This window comes from Lithobates pipiens, unplaced genomic scaffold (assembly GCF_037356315.1).
Source record: "Lithobates pipiens isolate NorthernLeopardFrog02 unplaced genomic scaffold, aLitPip1_a1.2 Scaffold_24, whole genome shotgun sequence".
In the NCBI taxonomy this organism is placed as follows: Eukaryota; Metazoa; Chordata; class Amphibia; order Anura; family Ranidae; genus Lithobates; species Lithobates pipiens.
The window spans coordinates 21,554,396-21,575,904 of NW_027507786.1; the positions used below are offsets into that span (position 1 = coordinate 21,554,396).

General features: G+C 51.5%; 1 protein-coding gene across 1 annotated transcript in view; it reads left to right on the forward strand.

Moving 5' to 3' along the window:
- Nucleotides 1–1,100: 1,100 nt before the first annotated feature.
- The window catches only part of INSC (INSC spindle orientation adaptor protein), a 134,537-nt gene continuing 114,128 nt past the window's right edge, over nucleotides 1,101–21,509 (forward strand). The window contains exons 1-3 of the mRNA XM_077453680.1: nucleotides 1,101–1,436; nucleotides 4,297–4,349; nucleotides 12,535–12,658. Coding sequence (XP_077309806.1) covers nucleotides 1,101–1,436; nucleotides 4,297–4,349; nucleotides 12,535–12,658 — 513 coding nt within the window. The remainder of the gene's footprint in view (nucleotides 1,437–4,296; nucleotides 4,350–12,534; nucleotides 12,659–21,509) is intronic.

Below are 21,509 nucleotides of genomic sequence, written 5' to 3' on the forward strand. Positions count from 1 at the left end.
GCTTGAACCTGGTCTCAGGGCAGAATGTAGTGCGCAGGCGCCGTGTAACACTGACGATCAGATGTTCATCTTCGGAGACTATCGGCGGCTCCGTAGTCATTCGTACTGCTCAAGCGCTGAGCCTGCGCAGTACAGGGGGGTCATTATCCACCGGGGTACCTTTCTCGGCAGGACACCGGCAATATACATAAAAGAAAAATGGCATGGGATTCCCCCACAGTCCAATATTAAGGGGAACCCCGAACCAAAATTTTCAAAAACAATTGCTTGGGGGTCCCCCCAAATTCCATACCAGGCCTTTAGGTCTGGTATAGATATTAAGGGGAACCCCCGAACCAAAATGTAAAAAAAAATGCGTGGGAGTTCCCCCCAAATTCTATGCCAGGCTCTCCAGATCTGGTATAGAATTTGGGGGAACCCCCATGCAATTTTTATTTTTTTTTTTACGCTGAGCATGTGCACTCAACTTCTTTGGTGGACCATGGAGAGGCCTGTTCTGAGGGGAACCCGTCCTGTTATACCGCTGTATTGTCTTGGCCACCGTGCTGCAGCTCAGTTTCAGGGTCTTGCCAATCTTTTTATAGCCTAGGCAATCTTTATGTAGAGCAACAATTCTTATCTTCAGATCCTCAGAGAGTTCTTTGCCATGAGGTGCCATGTTGTACTTCCAGTGACCAGTATGAGAGAGTGAGAGCGATAACACCAAATCTAATTCAGAGAAAAAAAAAACCTCTCTAGCAATACACATGAAACTGAGCATGTGCAGAGTGCCTCCAAGGCTCTGTACTATCAGGAGATGGATTGGGGACAATGGAAGAAGGGGAGGATCAGAGAAGACAGGATCAAACAGCCTTTTTACACAATGCAGAGGATTAACCGCTTAGGTGCCACAGTGAGAATAACAAGCATGCTTTACAGCATATAGTCACTGATTTTACTGTTGTGGGTTTAGAAATGTGAAGTGTGTGGGGGAGGGGGTGGGGGGGGGGGTCACAAGAAGATGAGTATTGTTTTATACATTTTCTGGTCCTATGTGTGTTCTTAACCTTTGTGTTGATCTGATTGGTTGGAGTTCTCCTTTAATATTGCAGCATGAACTGATGCAGGTGGACTCGGTCCAGCGGTGGATGGACGATCTGATGCTGATGACGGAGTGCGAGTGTATGTGCATCCTCCAATCCAAACCCATCAGTGTGGAAGATGATTCCCAGAGTGACCTCATGCTGTCCACGGCAGAGAGTTCTCAGAACTGCCTGGAGATGCTCCTCCATCGGGCCTGGATCATCAGCACCGAACTAACCAAGATTGTCCAGAAGTTGGAGAAGAACCGCTGGAGACGGGTCCACACCATGACCATCAAGACCAACTGCCACGTTCACTCCATGATCAAAGAGTACAATGCGCATGCCGAGGCCTCCACAGACTGTATGCATCAGGTACTGATCATTTCCTCCCATATATAGTTTTATAGGACATGAAGGGTGTGTGTAGTACCAGGGGATCCCAGGGAGTCATTAGGTGTCTGCAGAAGTACAGGGGTACACTTGGAGACACAGAGGTACACAGGGGCATGCTGGTTGCATAGAGGCACACTTGGAGACACAGAGGCATGCAGGCATGGACTGGCCATCGGGACTATCGGGAATTTTCCCGGTGGGCCGAATGGCTCGGGGGGCCAGTCAGGTGCAGTCCTGGAGCCGCTCCTCTCTGACAGTGAGTGATCGCGATTTCACTCCTGTCAGGAGGAGCTGCTTCGGTCACCTGCTGGAGAGAGCATTAGGCATTATGCTCCCTCCAGCCTGCAGGGGGAGATAGACAGCCGGCAGAGTTTCCTTCTGATGTGAAGGGGCTGCTGGTGGGACTCTGATGTAAAGGGGGCTGCTGATGGGGACTCTGATGTGAAGGGGGCTGCTGATGGGGACTCTGATGTGAAGGGGGCTGCTGATGGGGAGTCTGATGTGAAGGGGGCTGCTAGTGGGAACACACTGATGTAAGGGGGACGCTGTTGGGGACACTCAAAATTAAAGTGGGCTGGTCATGATGAAGTCCAGGGCCAAATTTTCATCCCAGTCCAGCCCTGGAGGCATGCTGAAGACACAGTGGTACATTTGGAGACACAAAGGTGCATTGGTGGCATGGGGGTACATTTTGGAGACATGGGGGAACACAGAGAAACAGGGGTACACTTGGAAATGTGGAAGCATACAGGGGTGCACTGGAGACCCAGGGGGGACACTTGGAGACACAGAGGCATGCTAGTGACATGCGCACACTTGGAGGCATGAGCGAGCACAGGAGCGCACTGGAGATCCAGGGGTACCTTGGAGACACAAAGTTGAACAGAGGTGTACTGAAGATGCAAGGGTACACTTGGAGACACTAAGGGTGTGCTGGTGGCACAGGAGGGAACTTTGAGACACTGAAGTGTGCCGGTGGCACAGGGGGTACTTGGAGACACAGAGGAGTACAGCTGGCACAGAGGGGCAAATGGAGACACTGAGGTGTGCTGGTGCACAGGGGACACTTGGAGACACTAAGGTGTGCTGGTGGCACAGGGGTACCCTTGGAGTGCTGGTGACACAGAAGTACACTTGGAGAAACTGAGGTGTGCTGATGGCACAGTGGGCCACTTGGAGACACTGAGGTGTGCTGATGGCACAGTGGGCCACTTGGAGACACTGAGGTGTGCTGGTGGCACAGGGGTACACTTGGAGACACTGAGGTGTGCTGGTGGCACATGGGTACACTTGGAGACACTGAGGTGTGCTGGTGGCACAGGGGTACACTTGGAGACACTGAGGTGTGCTGGTGGCACATGGGTACACTTGGAGACACTAAGGTGTGCTGGTGGCACAGGAGGGAACTTTGAGACACTGAAGTGTGCTGGTGGCACAGGGGGTACTTGGAGACACAGAGGAGTACAGCTGGCACAGAGGGGCAAATGGAGACACTGAGGTGTGCTGGTGGCACAGGGGGCACTTGGAGACACTAAGGTGTGCTGGTGGCACAGGGGTCCCCTTGGAGTGCTGGTGACACAGAAGTACACTTGGAGAAACTGAGATGTGCTGATGGCACAGTGGGCCACTTTGGAGACACTGAGGTGTGCTGGTGGCACAGAGGGGCACTTGGAGACACTGAGGTGTGCTGGTGGCACAGGGGTACACTTGGAGACACTGAGGTGTGCTGGTGGCACAGGAGGGCACTTGGAGACACCGAAGTGTGCCGGTGCCACAGGGGGTACTTGGAGACATGGAGGAGTGCCGGTGGCACAGGGGGGTACTTGGAGACACTGTGGTGTGCTGGTGGCACAGGGGTATACTTGGGGACACTGAGGTGTGCTGGTGGCACAGGGGTACATTTGGAGACACTGAGAGACACAAACTACTGCAGGAAATGTCACCATTGTGGGAGGGGCAGAGACACAAACTACTGCAGGGAATCTCCCCATTGTGGGAGGGGCAGAGACACAAACTACTGCAGGGATTCTCCCCATTGTGGGAGGGGCAGAGACACAAACTACTGCAGGAAATCTCCCCATTGTGGGAGGGGCCATACTAGTGCAAGGAACTTTTAATACTGGATTCTGTGGGCGGTATTAGAAACCTACTATGTTTCAATACCTACAAAAAAAAAAAAAAATGGAGTTGCACTTTAATGTTCTGTTTTAGCAAATTATTATATTTGGCAAAACTGATGATAAAAAGCGATGGTGGTTTTCAGTTGTGACATTTGATACAATGAAATCTTTGTCGGAGTCGTCGGGTGTCAACCAATGACGTGTTGCGGGAGCAGAAGATTGCTGATGGCGATAATGGAATTACTTTGGATTATTTTGCTGTTTTCTGATGCAAACGTAAAACAAAAGCCGAATTATCTGCTTGTAATTTCAGAGGTCGAATATGCAGCGTCCCGGCTGCGTGGAATGGCGACCCTCGTCTCTGCGCTCACATACACTTAAGCCAGTAATGGCTGCCTGCGAACGGCGTAAATAATGGGGAGAAATAATGTGTTATCGGCTTTCAGAGACGCCTAATAACTTTTAATGGAGTAATTCTGCAGAAAAAGTGAGAGCAATCACCGCCGCCCAGGAGAAACGACGCTCCGGATACCAACAATTGACTTGTTGGCGTCTAATGTGGTTGTTTTGCCGGTCGGAGTGCTGACACCACAATCTGGCTATTTATAGGTCCAATAGGAAAGGAACGGATATTTATGGTTGTAATGTTTATGTATCCTAAAAACATAATTCACACCGACTCTTAATGATAGCAATGTTTCCCTCTAATGTCTCCGCAGTATCAAACCTTATTATTGGATAAATGTTCTGAGCTCACCGAACTCACCGAGAGGTAAGACGGCTCCATAAAACACCGAGAAGATTTCATTCATTATCTGCCATTATTCTAATTATTATTATTATTATTATTATACATTTATATAGCTCTGACATATACTGCAGTGCTCTACAGCGATCACTGAGCCAGTCACATCAGTCTCTGTACCAGAGGAGCTTACACTCTAATGTCCCCTCCCCCCCACAGTCACATCAGTCTCTGTACAGAGGAGCTTACACTCTAATGTCCCCCCCCCCCCCCCCCCACAGTCACATCAGTCTCTGTACAGAGGAGCTTACACTCTAATGTCCCCTCCCCCACAGTCACATCAGTCTCTGTAAAGAGGAGCTTACACTCTAATGTCCCCTCCCCCCACAGTCACATCAGTCTCTGTACAGAGGAGCTTACACTCTAATGTCCCCCTCCCCCCCACAGTCACATCAGTCTCTGTACAGAGAAGCTTACACTCTAATGTCCCCTCCCCCACAGTCACATCAGTCTCTGTACAGAGGAGCTTACACTCTAATGTCCCCTCCCCCCACAGTCACATCAGTCTCTGTACAGAGGAGCTTACACTCTAATGTCCCCTCCCCCACAGTCACATCAGTCTCTGTACAGAGGAGCTTACACTCTAATGTCCCCTCCCCCACAGTCACATCAGTCTCTGTACAGAGGAGCTTACACTCTAATGTCCCCTCCCCCCACAGTCACATCAGTCTCTGTACAGAGGAGCTTACACTCTAATGTCCCCTCCCCCCACAGTCACATCAGTCTCTGTACCAGAGGAGCTTACACTCTAATGTCCCCTCCCCCCACAGTCACATCAGTCTCTGTACAGAGGAGCTTACACTCTAATGTCCCCTCCCCCCACAGTCACATCAGTCTCTGTACAGAGGAGCTTACACTCTAATGTCCCCTCCCCCAACAGTCACATCAGTCTCTGTACAGAGGAGCTTACACTCTAATGTCCCCTCCCCCCACAGTCACATCAGTCTCTGTACAGAGGAGCTTACACTCTAATGTCCCCTCCCCCTAGGGTGCCCACGTGTCCCGGATTGCCCGGGATTATCCCGTAATTTATATCTCTGCCCCCAGTCCCGGGCACCTTCATTCCGGGACAATAAAGTGTCCCGGAATGAAATTGACAATCTGGGAACAGGGGCGGACCGAGCTGCCATAGCGCTGGCTCTAGCTCCGCCTCCACCTCCTACTGATCACTGGTTGCTATAGCCGCCTTGCGTCTGGCAACCAGTGACGTCACAGCCCAGCGTTGAATGCGGAGGAGGATTTTACATCCTCCTCCTCCACGCTAGTGCTGCTGGAAGTCACTGCTGGTTCTTTTACCTCCGCACTTGGCTCCAGTGACTGGCTTGCAGCTTGTGTGGGGTGTTTCTGTTCCCACACACTGCGATTACAGTGTGTACTGCACGGCTTCTCTCCCTTCCTCCCCCCTCCTGCCCACCTCACACTAACACATGGACTGAAGTCCCCTCCCCCTTTTCCTCGGCTCACAGACAGGAGAAGGAGGGGGAGGAGAATGGACACAACAGGACGGGATGTGCTGATCTGAGGTTTGTACAGAATATTAATGCTTGGCACTTGCAGGAGAAGAAGACACAGAGACGGGGGGCAAGTTGTCAAAAAAGAATACTTGCAGCGATTTTGGGGGATAAGAGCATGCTGTATGTGCTAGGAGGCACTTTAGCAGAGGAGAGAAATTGTGCTGGGGGGGTCAGATTTTTTATTCAACCCCCCCTTCCTGCACAATTTCTCTCCCCTCCCAAAGTGTGCCCTCCTAGAACATACAGCACGCTCTTATCCCCCCAAATCACTGCAAGTATTCTTCTTTCACAACTTGCCCCCTTCCCCATCTTCAAAGACAAACTGGCTGCTATCACAGAGATAATTGTACTGTCTGGTATCCTGGGAACTTTGACAGACTATCAGGAGGTGCACTCCTCTTCCTCCTCTCTCCACTAACTACCCCCCGCCATACACTCCGCACTCCTCCCCTGTACATATTACCCCCCTGCCATACACTCCGCACTCCTCCCCTGTACATATTACCCCCCCGCCATACACTCCGCACTCCTCCCCTGTACATATTACCCCCCCGCCATACACTCCGCACTCCTCCCCTGTACATATTACCCCCCCGCCATACACTCCGCACTCCTCCCCTGTACATATTACCCCCCTGCCATACACTCCGCACTCCTCCCCTGTACATATTACCCCCCGCCATACACTCCGCACTCCTCCCCTGTACATATTACCCCCCTGCCATACACTCCGCACTCCTCCCCTGTACATATTACCCCCCCGCCATACACTCCGCACTCCTCCCCTGTACATATTACCCCCCTGCCATACACTCCGCACTCCTCCCCTGTACATATTACCCCCCCGCCATACACTCCGCACTCCTCCCCTGTACATATTACCCCCCTGCCATACACTCCGCACTCCTCCCCTGTACATATTACCCCCCCGCCATACACTCCGCACTCCTCCCCTGTACATATTACCCCCTGCCATACACTCCGCACTCCTCCCCTGTACATATTACCCCCCCGCCATACACTCCGCACTCCTCCCCTGTACATATTACCCCCCTGCCATACACTCCGCACTCCTCCCCTGTACATATTACCCCCCCGCCATACACTCCGCACTCCTCCCCTATACATATTACCCCCCCGCCATACACTCCGCACTCCTCCCCTGTACATATTACCCCCCTGCCATACACTCCGCACTCCTCCCCTGTACATATTACCCCCCTGCCATACACGCCACACTCCTCCCCTGTACATATTACCCCCCCGCCATACACTCCGCACTCCTCCCCTGTACATATTACCCCCCCGCCATACACTCCGCACTCCTCCCCTGTACATATTACCCCCCCGCCATACACTCCGCACTCCTCCCCTGTACATATTACCCCCCTGCCATACACCCCGCACTCCTCCCCTGTACATATTACCCCCCTGCCATACACTCCGCACTCCTCCCCTGTACATATTACCCCCCGCCATACACTCCGCACTCCTCCCCTGTATATATTACCCCCCTGCCATACACCCCGCACTCCTCCCCTGTACATATTACCCCTCTGCCATACACCCCGCACTCCTCCCCTGTACATATTACCCCTCTGCCATACACTCCGCACTCCTCCCCTGTATATATTACCCCCCTGCCATACACCCCGCACTCCTCCCCTGTACATATTACCCCTCTGCCATACACCCCGCACTCCTCCCCTGTACATATTACCCCTCTGCCATACACTCCGCACTCCTCCCCTGTATATATTACCCCCCTGCCATACACCCCGCACTCCTCCCCTGTACATATTACCCCTCTGCCATACACCCCGCACTCCTCTCCTGTACATATTACCCCCCGCCATACACTCCGCACTCCTCCCCTGTACATATTACCCCTCTGCCATACACCCCGCACTCCTCCCCTGTACATATTACCCCTCTGCCATACACTCCGCACTCCTCCCCTGTATATATTACCCCCCTGCCATACACCCCGCACTCCTCCCCTGTACATATTACCCCTCTGCCATACACCCCGCACTCCTCTCCTGTACATATTACCCCCCGCCATACACTCCGCACTCCTCTCCTGTACATATTACCCCCGCCATACATTCTGCACTCCTCTCCTGTACATACTACTCACCACCATACACTCCGCATTCCCTATTTATTAAACAATAATTTGACACACTTTTTTTTTTTAAGGTTATTAACCGATTAATCGAAACAATAATCGGCCAACTAATCGATTATGAAAATAATCGTTAGTTGCCGCCCTAAACAACACCCCCTTTAAGCCAATATTTAGTGCAATTTAAAACATGTCCACTGTTCACCACGACACGCTTTGCGCGCCATATTGTTGTTGTTCTTAATGCCTAGGGTCCGCTTTTGATCTTGCACACAGGTCTGCTGATTTCATATGCCCCTGCCCCAAAAATTGGCAAAAAAAGATGTAAAAAATCATCTTTTTTTTGGGGGGGGGGGGGGTGTCCCTGAATGGCAGTTTGGAAATGTGGTCACCCTACCTCCCCCACAGTCACATCAGTCTCTGTACAGAGGAGCTTACACTCTAATGTCCCCTCCCCCCACAGTCACATCAGTCTCTGTACAGAGGAGCTTACACTCTAATGTCCCCTCCCCCCACAGTCACATCAGTCTCTGTACAGAGGAGCTTACACTCTAATGTCCCCTCCCCCAACAGTCACATCAGTCTCTGTACAGAGGAGCTTACACTCTAATGTCCCCTCCCCCCACAGTCACATCAGTCTCTGTACAGAGGAGCTTACACTCTAATGTCCCCTCCCCCACAGTCACATCAGTCTCTGTACAGAGGAGCTTACACTCTAATGTCCCCTCCCCCACAGTCACATCAGTCTCTGTACAGAGGAGCTTACACTCTAATGTCCCCTCCCCCACAGTCACATCAGTCTCTGTACAGAGGAGCTTACACTCTAATGTCCCCTCCCCCCACAGTCACATCAGTCTCTGTACAGAGGAGCTTACACTCTAATGTCCCCTCCCCCCCACAGTCACATCAGTCTCTGTACAGAGGAGCTTACACTCTAATGTCCCCTCCCCCCCACAGTCACATCAGTCTCTGTACAGAGGAGCTTACACTCTAATGTCCCCTCCCCCACAGTCACATCAGTCTCTGTACAGAGGAGCTTACACTCTAATGTCCCCTCCCCCCCACAGTCACATCAGTCTCTGTACAGAGGAGCTTACACTCTAATGTCCCCTCCCCCCCACAGTCACATCAGTCTCTGTACAGAGGAGCTTACACTCTAATGTCCCCTCCCCCCACAGTCACATCAGTCTCTGTACAGAGGAGCTTACACTCTAATGTCCCCTCTCCCCACAGTCACATCAGTCTCTGTACCAGAGGAGCTTACACTCTAATGTCCCCTCCCCCCACAGTCACATCAGTCTCTGTACAGAGGAGCTTACACTCTAATGTCCCCTCCCCCCACAGTCACATCAGTCTCTGTACAGAGGAGCTTACACTCTAATGTCCCCTCCCCCAACAGTCACATCAGTCTCTGTACAGAGGAGCTTACACTCTAATGTCCCCTCCCCCCACAGTCACATCAGTCTCTGTACAGAGGAGCTTACACTCTAATGTCCCCTCCCCCACAGTCACATCAGTCTCTGTACAGAGGAGCTTACACTCTAATGTCCCCTCCCCCCCACAGTCACATCAGTCTCTGTACAGAGGAGCTTACACTCTAATGTCCCCTCCCCCCCACAGTCACATCAGTCTCTGTACAGAGGAGCTTACACTCTAATGTCCCCTCCCCCACAGTCACATCAGTCTCTGTACCAGAGGAGCTTACACTCTAATGTCCCCTCCCCCCACAGTCACATCAGTCTCTGTACCAGAGGAGCTTACACTCTAATGTCCCCTCCCCCCACAGTCACATCAGTCTCTGTACCAGAGGAGCTTACACTCTAATGTCCCCTCCCCCACAGTCACATCAGTCTCTGTACAGAGGAGCTTACACTCTAATGTCCCCTCCCCCACAGTCACATCAGTCTCTGTACAGAGGAGCTTACACTCTAATGTCCCCTCCCCCACAGTCACATCAGTCTCTGTACAGAGGAGCTTACACTCTAATGTCCCCTCCCCCCACAGTCACATCAGTCTCTGTACAGAGGAGCTTACACTCTAATGTCCCCTCCCCCCACAGTCACATCAGTCTCTGTACCAGAGGAGCTTACACTCTAATGTCCCCTCCCCCCACAGTCACATCAGTCTCTGTACAGAGGAGCTTACACTCTAATGTCCCCTCCCCCCACAGTCACATCAGTCTCTGTACAGAGGAGCTTACACTCTAATGTCCCCTCCCCCCACAGTCACATCAGTCTCTGTACAGAGGAGCTTACACTCTAATGTCCCCTCCCCCAACAGTCACATCAGTCTCTGTACAGAGGAGCTTACACTCTAATGTCCCCTCCCCCCACGGTCACATCAGTCTCTGTACAGAGGAGCTTACACTCTAATGTCCCCTCCCCCACAGTCACATCAGTCTCTGTACAGAGGAGCTTACACTCTAATGTCCCCTCCCCCCCACAGTCACATCAGTCTCTGTACAGAGGAGCTTACACTCTAATGTCCCCTCCCCCCCACAGTCACATCAGTCTCTGTACAGAGGAGCTTACACTCTAATGTCCCCTCCCCCCACAGTCACATCAGTCTCTGTACAGAGGAGCTTACACTCTAATGTCCCCTCCCCCCACAGTCACGTCAGTCTCTGTACAGAGGAGCTTACACTCTAATGTCCCCTCCCCCCACAGTCACATCAGTCTCTGTACAGAGGAGCTTACACTCTAATGTCCCCTGCAGCCGCTGCGTCAGACTGATAGTGTAATTAGAGGCACAGCGCAGCAATTTCTAAAATCTGAAAAGTCAAAAATCTGAGAATAAGAATGCAAATCCGAAAATGAGAACACCTGAAAATTCCAAAATCTGAAATACTAACTAATAATAACTATTAAATTATAGGAATTGGAATTTCCTTTCAAATGTGGCTGTTAGTGAAGGTAACGAATCCGAATTTATCCGAAATAATGAATGCCGCATCTAAACGAATGAAACGGAACAAATTAATAAAGAATGATAATAAAATCTTTTTGTTATTATTATTTATTATTATTAATTTGTTCCGTTTCATTCGTTTAGATGCGGCATTCATTATTTCGGATAAATTCGGATTCGTTACCTTCACTAACAGCCAAATTTGAAAGGAAATTCCAATTCCTATCATTTAATAGTTATTATTAGTTAGTATTTCAGATTTTGGAATTTTTATTCTTATTTTCGGATTTTCGTTCTTTTGAATTGCCGGATTTTCTTTCTTATTTTTGAATTTTTACGTTTTCAATTGTGTTCAATATATTGAATTTCGCTCAGAGTGAATGACCCGGAATAAAAAACAACCAAACGAATAAAATGAAAACAAACACATTTTTAGGAGAGCGGATCTACTATCCTGTCTGTTTGTAATGTAATAATCCAATCAGGAATGATAAACTTGGTTAGGACTGAATGATACAAGTGGCAGCTGGTGGTAATTTTATTGAGGGGGCAGCAAACAGTGCGCCCCCAGCCTTCCGCCCCCCCCCCAGTCCGGTCAGTCAGGTCCGGAGCACCTATCCCATCTGTGGCGGGCATCATGGGCGGCGGGCATCACAGTCAGTGGGTATTACGGACGGATTACCCTTCTCTCCTCTGCGGGCATCACGAGCGGTGGGCATCACAGGCAGTAGGCATTATGGGTGGCTTCCCCTTCTCTCCTCCATGGGCATCACGGGCGGCGGGCATCTAAGGCAGTGGGCATTACGGATGGCTTCCCCTTCTCTCCTCTGCGGGCATCACGGGCAGCGGGCATCTCAGGCAGTGGGCATTATGAAAGGTTTCCCCTTCTCTCCCCCGTGGGCATCACAGGCTGTGGGCATCTCAGGCGGTGGGCATTATGGGCAGCTTCCCCTTCTCTCCTCCACGGGCATCACGGGCAGCGGGCATCTTAAGCAGTGGGCATTATGGGTGGCTTCCCCTTCTCTCCTCCACAGGCATCACGGGCGATGGGCATCTCAGGCAGTGGGCATTATGGGTGGCTTCTCCTTCTCTCCTCCGTAGGCATCATGGGTGGCGGGCATCTTAGGTGGTGGGCATTATGGGCGGCTTCGCCTTCTCTCCTCTGTGGGCATCACGGGCGGAGGGCATCTCAGGCAGTGGGCATTACGGGCGGCTTTCCCATCTCAGGCAGTGGGCATTAGAACGCTTCTCCTTTTGGCCAATTGGGAAACGGGCCTCAGACCACGTTTCACGTTCCACGCCCCGAGCCCACCCTATTTTGAAGCCAATTAGAGCCTTTGGTTCTAATCACATGCTTAAAAAAAAAAAAAAAAAAAAAAGACACCCACCCAATTGGAATTAATGCATTCGGTGTCCTGCAAGGGGCCGGACGTATGGATAGGGGGGGGGGGAGGTGAAGCGGCAACACCTTATTTTCTGGCAGTGCCCCTCCCAGATCCCCCCCCCCTCCCCGCTCTTTACAGATTTGTAGATATATTTTGGGGTACCTGTAGGATATGAGCCCCCCCCCCAAATAACGGTTGTTGTTGGATTTCCCTATCAGGTGCACCCAGACGGAGGACGAGGACGATCTGACGTCGATGAAATTCGCCATTAATGACGCGCTGACGTCGGTCGGTCAGAACTTCAGCCGGCTGATTAATCTCGCCTTAGTCCAGGAGGTGAAGGTAACAAAACGCCCCAAAAAAATCCCCAAAAACATTTCTATGTATTCATCACATTTCTGTAGAACAATGAGAAGAACGTGGAGAAGATCCAATCCTTGTGTGGTGTATAGGGGGGTCACCGGAGTTTCCCACGTACACATGGTGCCGGGCTCCCGGGGTTTTTATGACTGATATTGCTATTCCGGAATCTTAGATCCTCATTCACAGATCTTGTGAAGTCCAGACGGGGGATTCTTGTAGCTGGAATCAAATGTGTATTCCAGCAGATGAATGACAGGCTGACAGCGCCCCCAACTGCCCACGTGTGATCACACCCGGGGCGATTGTCTGTGGTGAGGGAAGGATGATCGCCCCTGGTGGCAGACTGATCATGAAGTGCAATAAACTGGAGATCCTGCCAGAAATCATGAGCTGAAAACTGTCTGTGCTGCACTCTTATCAGTTACATTGTTCCCAGATCTTTTAAACTACACAACACCCCCCCTCCCCCTTTACATTATGGAGAGGAGTAGAGTGTGTGTGGGGGGGGGGGGGGGGTTCTGTAGTCCTGTCCTAGGGTGACAACAACCTCCATTGATTCAGTATGGTGAGTAAGTGTTGTCACCCTAGGACAGAAAGTGTGTTGCTGGCAGGATCACCAGGTGAAAAGAAAAGGAAAAGAAGCATCTAAAAGGAAAAGGAATGCGGGCAGCTTGTCTAATATATACGACGTTCCTGGAGTCGGTTGCAGTGATCGCTCTTCTTTCACCCTCATTTATCAATGAAATCCTTGCAGAGGAAGATGGAGAGGCAGAGACCGGCTCATTGTGAGAGGACGGGGCGCTGGAAGAACCCGCGGCGCGATCACAGCGGATGATGTCATCTCACCATGATGTAATGCTGTGCAGTGGTGTCAGGCTGCGGCAGGAATGGTGCCCGTTATCGCCATCCTCTTCCATTATTCCCGCTGCCCCCCCCTCCCCCCACAATAAAATCAGCTTTATTCCCAAGAGTGAGCGCCACAAAATAAATCACCAGGATCCTCCCCACAGGTCCCGCAACGTCTTCCCCGCGTCACCGCGTGTCACATTGTATGAGAGGACATTAAATATGGCGGAAAGTCTGATGTGGGCGAGACCAGGAAAGACAGCGAGACGATAATACAGAAAATCGGGGACCCAATTCCAGCAACACCCCCCCCACTATCACCTCTGATCAGTGCACCCCCAACCCCCCACTATCACCTCTGATCAGTGCACCCCCAACCCCCCACTATCACCTCTGATCAGTGCACCCCCAACCCCCCACTATCACCTCTGATCAGTGCACCCCCAACCCCCCACTATCACCTCTGATCGGTGCACCCCCAACCCCCCACTATCACCTCTGATAAGTGCACCCCCAACCCCCCACTATCACCTCTGATCAGTGCACCCCCCAACCCCCCACTATCACCTCTAATCAGTGCACCCCCAACCCCCCACTATCACCTCTGATCAGTGCACCCCCAACCCCCCACTATCACCTCTGATCGGTGCACCCCCAACCCCCCACTATCACCTCTGATCAGTGCACCCCCAACCCCCCACTATCACCTCTGATCAGTGCACCCCCCAACCCCCCACTATCACCTCTAATCAGTGCACCCCCAACCCCCCACTATCACCTCTGATCAGTGCACCCCCAACCCCCCACTATCACCTCTGATCGGTGCACCCCCAACCCCCCACTATCACCTCTGATCAGTGCACCCCCAACCCCCCACTATCACCTCTGATCAGTGCACCCCCAACCCCCCACTATCACCTCTGATCAGTGCACCCCCCAACCCCCCACTATCACCTCTGATCGATGCACCCCCCAACCCCCCACTATCACCTCTGATCAGTGCACCCCCCAACCCCCCACTATCACCTCTGATCGATGCACCCCCCAACCCCCCACTATCACCTCTGATCGGTGCCCCCCACAACCCTTCACTATCACCTCTGATCGATGCACCCCCCAACCCCCCACTATCACCTCTGATCGGTGCCCCCCCCAACCCTTCACTATCACCTCTGATCGATGCACCCCCCAACCCCCCACTATCACCTCTGATCGGTGCCCCCCCAACCCTTCACTATCACCTCTGATCAGTGCACCCCCCAACCCTTCACTATCACCTCTGATCGATGCACCCCCCAACCCCCCACTATCACCTCTGATCAGTGCACCCCCCAACCCCCCACTATCACCTCTGATCGATGCACCCCCCAACCCTTCACTATCACCTCTGATCAGTGCACCCCCCAACCCCCCACTATCACCTCTGATCGGGGCACCACCCAACCCCCCACTATCACCTCTGATCAGTGCACCCCCAACCCCCCACTATCACCTCTGATCAGTGCACCCCCAACCCTTCACTATCACCTCTGATCAGTGCACCCCCCAACCCCCCACTATCACCTCTGATCGGTGCACCCCCCAACCCCCCACTATCACCTCTGATCAGTGCACCCCCCAACCCCTCACTATCACCTCTGATCAGTGCACCCCCAACCCCCCACTATCACCTCTGATCAGAGAACCCCCAACCCCCCACTATCACCTCTGATCAGTGCACCCCCCAACCCCCCACTATCACCTCTGATCGGGGCACCACCCAACCCCCCACTATCACCTCTGATCCGTGCACCCCCCAACCCTCCACTATCACCTCTGATCAGTGCACCCCCCAACCCCCCACTATCACCTCTGATCGGGGCACCACCCAACCCCCCACTATCACCTCTGATCCGTGCACCCCCCAACCCTTCACTATCACCTCTGATCAGTGCACCCCCCCAACCCCCCACTATCACCTCTGATCAGTGCACCCCCCAACCCCCCACTATCACCTCTGATCGGGGCACCACCCAACCCCCCACTATCACCTCTGATCCGTGCACCCCCCAACCCTCCACTATCACCTCTGATCAGTGCACCCCCCAACCCCCCACTATCACCTCTGATCGGGGCACCACCCAACCCCCCACTATCACCTCTGATCCGTGCACCCCCCAACCCTTCACTATCACCTCTGATCAGTGCACCCCCCCAACCCCCCACTATCACCTCTGATCAGTGCACCCCCCAACCCCCCACTATCACCTCTGATCGGGGCACCACCCAACCCCCCACTATCACCTCTGATCCGTGCACCCCCAACCCTCCACTATCACCTCTGATCAGTGCACCCCCCAACCCCCCACTATCACCTCTGATCGGGGCACCACCCAACCCCCCACTATCACCTCTTATCAGTGCACCCCCCAACCCCCCACTATCACCTCTGATCGGGGCACCACCCAACCCCCCACTATCACCTCTGATCCGTGCACCCCCCAACCCTCCACTATCACCTCTGATCAGTGCACCCCCCAACCCCCCACTATCACCTCTGATCGGGGCACCACCCAACCCCCCACTATCACCTCTGATCCGTGCACCCCCCAACCCTTCACTATCACCTCTGATCAGTGCACCCCCCCAACCCCCCACTATCACCTCTGATCAGTGCACCCCCCAACCCCCCACTATCACCTCTGATCGGGGCACCACCCAACCCCCCACTATCACCTCTGATCCGTGCACCCCCAACCCTCCACTATCACCTCTGATCAGTGCACCCCCCAACCCCCCACTATCACCTCTGATCGGGGCACCACCCAACCCCCCACTATCACCTCTGATCCGTGCACCCCCCAACCCTCCACTATCACCTCTGATCAGTGCACCCCCCAACCCCCCACTATCACCTCTGATCGGTGCACCCCCAACCCTTCACTATCACCTCTGATCGGGGCACCACCCAACCCCCCACTATCACCTCTGATCAGTGCACCCCAACCCCCCACTATCACCTCTGATCAGTGCACCCCCAACCCCCCACTATCACCTCTGATCAGTGCACCCCCCAACCCTCCACTATCACCTCTGATCAGTGCATCCCCTAACCCCTCACTATCACCTCTGATCAGTGCACCCCCCCCAACCCCCCACTATCACCTCTGATCAGTGCACCCCCCAACCCCCCACTATCCCCTCTGATCAGTGCACCCCCCAACCCTTCACTATCACCTCTGATCAGTGCACCCCCCAACCCTTCACTATCACCTCTGATCAGTGCACCCCCCAACCCTTCACTATCACCTCTGATCAGTGCACCCCCAACCCCCCACTATCACCTCTGATCAGTGCACCCCCAACCCCCCACTATCACCTCTGATCAGTGCACCCCCAACCCTTCACTATCATCTCTGATCAGTGCACCCCCCAACCCCTCACTATCACCTCTGATCAGTGCACCCCCAACCCCCCACTATCACCTCTGATCAGAGAACCCCCAACCCCCCACTATCACCTCTGATCAGTGCACCCCAACCCCCCACTATCACCTCTGATCAGTGCACCCCCAACCCCCCACTATCACCTCTGATCAGTGCACCCCCAACCCTTCACTATCATCTCTGATCAGTGCACCCCCCAACCCCTCACTATCACCTCTGATCAGTGCACCCCCAACCCCCCACTATCACCTCTGATCAGTGCACCCCCAACCCTTCACTATCACCTCTGATCAGTGCACCCCCAACCCCCCACTATCACCTCTGATCAGTGTACCCCCCAACCCTTCACTATCATCTCTGATCAGTGCATCCCCTAACCCCTCACTATCACCTCTGATCGGTGCACCCCCCAACCCTACACTATCACCTCTGATCAGTGTACCCCCCAACCCCCCACTATCACCTCTGATTGGTGCACCCCCAACCCCCCACTATCACCTCTGATCAGTGCACCCCCCAACCCCCCACTATCACCTCTGATTGGTGCACCCCCAACCCCCCACTATCACCTCTGATCAGTGCACCCCCAACCCCCCACTATCACCTCTGATCAGTGCACCCCCAACCCCTCACTATCACCTCTGATCGGTGCACCCCCAACCCCCCACTATCACCTCTGATCAGTGCACCCCCCAACCCCCCACTATCACCTCTGATCGGTGCACCCCCAACCCCCCACTATCACCTCTGATCAGTGCACCCCCCACTATCACCTCTGATCAGTGCACCCCCAACCCCCCACTATCACCACTGATCAGTGCACCCCCCAACCCCTCACTATCACCTCTGATCGGTGCACCCCCAACCCCCCACTATCACCTCTGATCAGTGCACCCCCAACCCCCCACTATCCTCTCTGATCGGTGCACCCCCAACCCCCCACTATCCCCTCTGATCAGTGCACCCCCAACCCCCCCACTATCACCTCTGATCAGTGCACCCCCCAACCCTCCACTATCACCTCTGATCAGTGTACCCCCCAACCCTTCACTATCACCTCTGATCAGTGTACCCCCCAACCCTTCACTATCACCTCTGATCAGTGTACCCCCCAACCCTTCACTATCACCTCTGATCAGTGTACCCCCCAACCCTTCACTATCACCTCTGATCAGTGTACCCCCCAACCCTTCACTATCACCTCTGATCAGTGTACCCCCCAACCCTTCACTATCATCTCTGTTCAGTACACCCCCCAACCCTTCACTATCACCTCTGATCAGTGTACCCCCCAACCCTTCACTATCATCTCTGTTCAGTGCACCCCCCAACCCCTCACTATCACGTCTGATCAGTGCACCCCCCAACCCCCAATATCACCTCTGATCAGTGCATCCCTAACCCTTCAGTGTCACCTCTCTAATCAGTGCATCCCCCCCCCCCCCACCCTTCCATTTTATGTGATAGACCAACACCAAAAGGATAAATGATACAAATAAATATGTGGAAAGTGGGGGGAGGGGCATTTGTATGGCACCCACTTTTCCTCTGATACTCCTAACTACAATCTAGTTGAACCAATTGCCTTCAGAAATCACCTAATCAGTAAATAGAGTCCACCTGTGAGTAATTTAATCTCAGTATAAATACAGCTGTTCTGTGAAGCCCTCAAGGGTTTGCTAGAGAACATTAGTGAACAAACAGCATCATGAAGGCCAAGGAACACACCAGACAGGTCAGGGGTAAAGTTGTGGAGAAGTATAAAGCAGAGTCAGGTTATAAAAAGATCTCCCAAGCTTTGACCATCTCACGGAGCTCTGTTTAATCCATCATCGGAAAATGGAAAGAGTATGGCACAACTGCCAACCTACCAAGACACGGCCGTCCACCTAAACTGACCGGGCCGGGCAAGGAGAGCATTCATCAGAGAAGAGCCAAGAGGTCCATGGTAACTCTGGAGGAGCTGCAGAGATCCACAGCTCAGGGGGGAGAATCTGTCCACAGGACAACTATTAGTCGTCTCTCCACAAATCTGCCCTTTATGGAAGAGTGACAAGAAGAAAGACATTGGAGAAAGAAAGGTTCGGTCCCACTGGTTTCCTTCAGAGAAGAGGGATGAGAAACAAAAGGGACTGGAGGGCAACCAACCCCCGGGACTTTTTTGGCGGCACTAAATATACTTAAACCATATGTAAAATCATTGAAATTTTTTATTTAATGTACAAAAGACATTTTGCGAACACAATAGACAATTACATCCAATAAACAGACAAAGTGACAAAGTGCATATACAGATACAGAAAGTTGGTATGTGGGCTTATGCAGCTCCATCCATTACCACATTCTTATATGATTTGAACTGCATTGTTTCTTTCCTACATGTTTCGCTCTTCAGAGCTTCCTCAGGACAATTGCAGCAAACAAAAAAAGAAAACTGAAATTATAGAAGAAAATTTGTTTCAATACACATATATAGCATTTTTGTACATATAATAAGCCCAGAACACAGGCATAGGAAATGTCCACCTGTATGGTTTGACATATCATAATTGCATTAGTCTAGTGATGGATTCACCCCAGTCTAACAAAAGCGGCCCTAACTGCGGGGAAACCATCACCAGAGAAATATTTCTATTTAAACATAAGGACATAATTTGCATATCAATAGTAAATCTATGAATTGTTTGTCAAGAAAGGGGGCAATTGAACCATTTCCAAGAATGGCGTCCCCAAATTTATTCGCATACTTAGTGCATAAATGGTGTAATTTTCCTACTAAGGAAAATGCAGACTGGGTTGTAGAACACAAAAAAAAAAAAAAAAAAAAAAAAAAAAAAGGGAACCAGCAACTGGACCATGAGATATATCTACTTTTCAACAAAAGAATCAAATAATAAATATAGAAATAAAAAATATAAAAAATATATATATATAGAACTGAAGTCTTACCCCATATAATCAGGCAAGTTGCTTGTATTATTTGTCGTTAATATCGTAAATTGGGTATATCAATTAACATTGGAGTGAGGACAGATAATCTCTTCCTCCTTTGCTTATCAAGCCAGCGAACCGCGGCAAGAGCCCCCATTTAGGGATCCCCCATTTCCGTCCCCAGAAGGATCTGCAGAGGCACGAGAAATATGTGTAAAATATATCTTAACTATTGGATTTTATTTATCTATCAAATGGCACTAGCCTACAGTGGTGTGAAAAAGTGTTTGCCCCCTTCCTCATTTCCTGTTCCTTTGCATGTTTGTCACACTTAAGTGTTTCGGAACATCAAACCAATTTAAACAATAGTCAAGGACAACACAAGTAAACACAAAATGCAATTTGTAAATGAAGGTGTTTATTATTAAAGGTGAAAAAAATTCCAAACCATCATGGCCCTGTGTGAAAAAGTGATTGCCCCCTAAACCTAATAACTGGTTGGGCCACCCTTAGCAGCAACAACTGCAACCAAGTGTTTGCGATAACGTGCAATGAGGCTTTTACAGCGTCCTGGAGGAATTTTGGCCCACTCATCTTTGCAGAATTGTCCTAATTCAGTTACATTAGAGGGTTTTCGAGCATGAACGGCCTTTTTAAGGTCATACCACAACATCTCAATAGGATTCAGGTCAGGACTTTGGCTAGGCCACTCCAAAGTCTTCATTTTGTTTTTCTTCAGCCATTCGGTGGTGGACTTGCTGGTGTGTTTAGGATCATTGTCCTGCTGCAGAACCCAAGTTGGTTTCAGCTTGAGTACACGAACAGATGGTCGGACATTCTCCTTCAGGATCTCTTGGTAGACAGCAGAATTCATAGTTCCTTTTATCACGGCAAGTCTTCCAGGTCCTGAAGCAGCAAAACAGCCCCAGACCATCACACTACCACCACCATATTTTACTGTTGGTATAATGTTCTTTTTATGAAATGCAGTGTTCCTTCTACGCCAGATATACTTGGACACACACCTTCCAAAGAGTTCCACTTTTGTCTCATCGCTCCACAGAATGTTGTCCCAAAAGTCTTGGGGATCATCAAGATGTGTTGTGGAGAAATTGAGACGAGCTTTGATGTTCTTTTTGCTCAGCAGTGGTTTTCTCCTTGGAACTCTGCCATGCAGGCCATTTTTGCCCAGTCTTTTCCTGATGGTGGAGGCATGAACGCTGACCTTAACTGAGGCAAGTGAGGCCTGCAGTTCCTTGGACGTTGTTGTGGGGTCTTTTGGGACCTCTTGGATGAGTCGTCGCTGCGCTCTTGGGGTAATTTTGGGCGGCCGGCCACTCCTGGGAAGGTTCACCACTGTTCCATGTCTTCGCCATTTGTGGATAATGGCTCTCACTGTGGTTCGCTGGATTCCCAAAGCTTTGGAAATGGCTTTATAACCCTTTCCAGACTGATAGATCTCAATTACTTTCTTTCTCAATTGTTCCTGAATTTCTTTGGGTCTCGGCATGATGTGTAGCTTTTAAGGATCTTCTGGTGGACCTTACTGTGTCAAGCAGCTCCTATTTAAGTGATGCCTTGATTGTGAACAGGTGTGGCAATAATCAGGCCTGGGTGTGGCTAGAGAA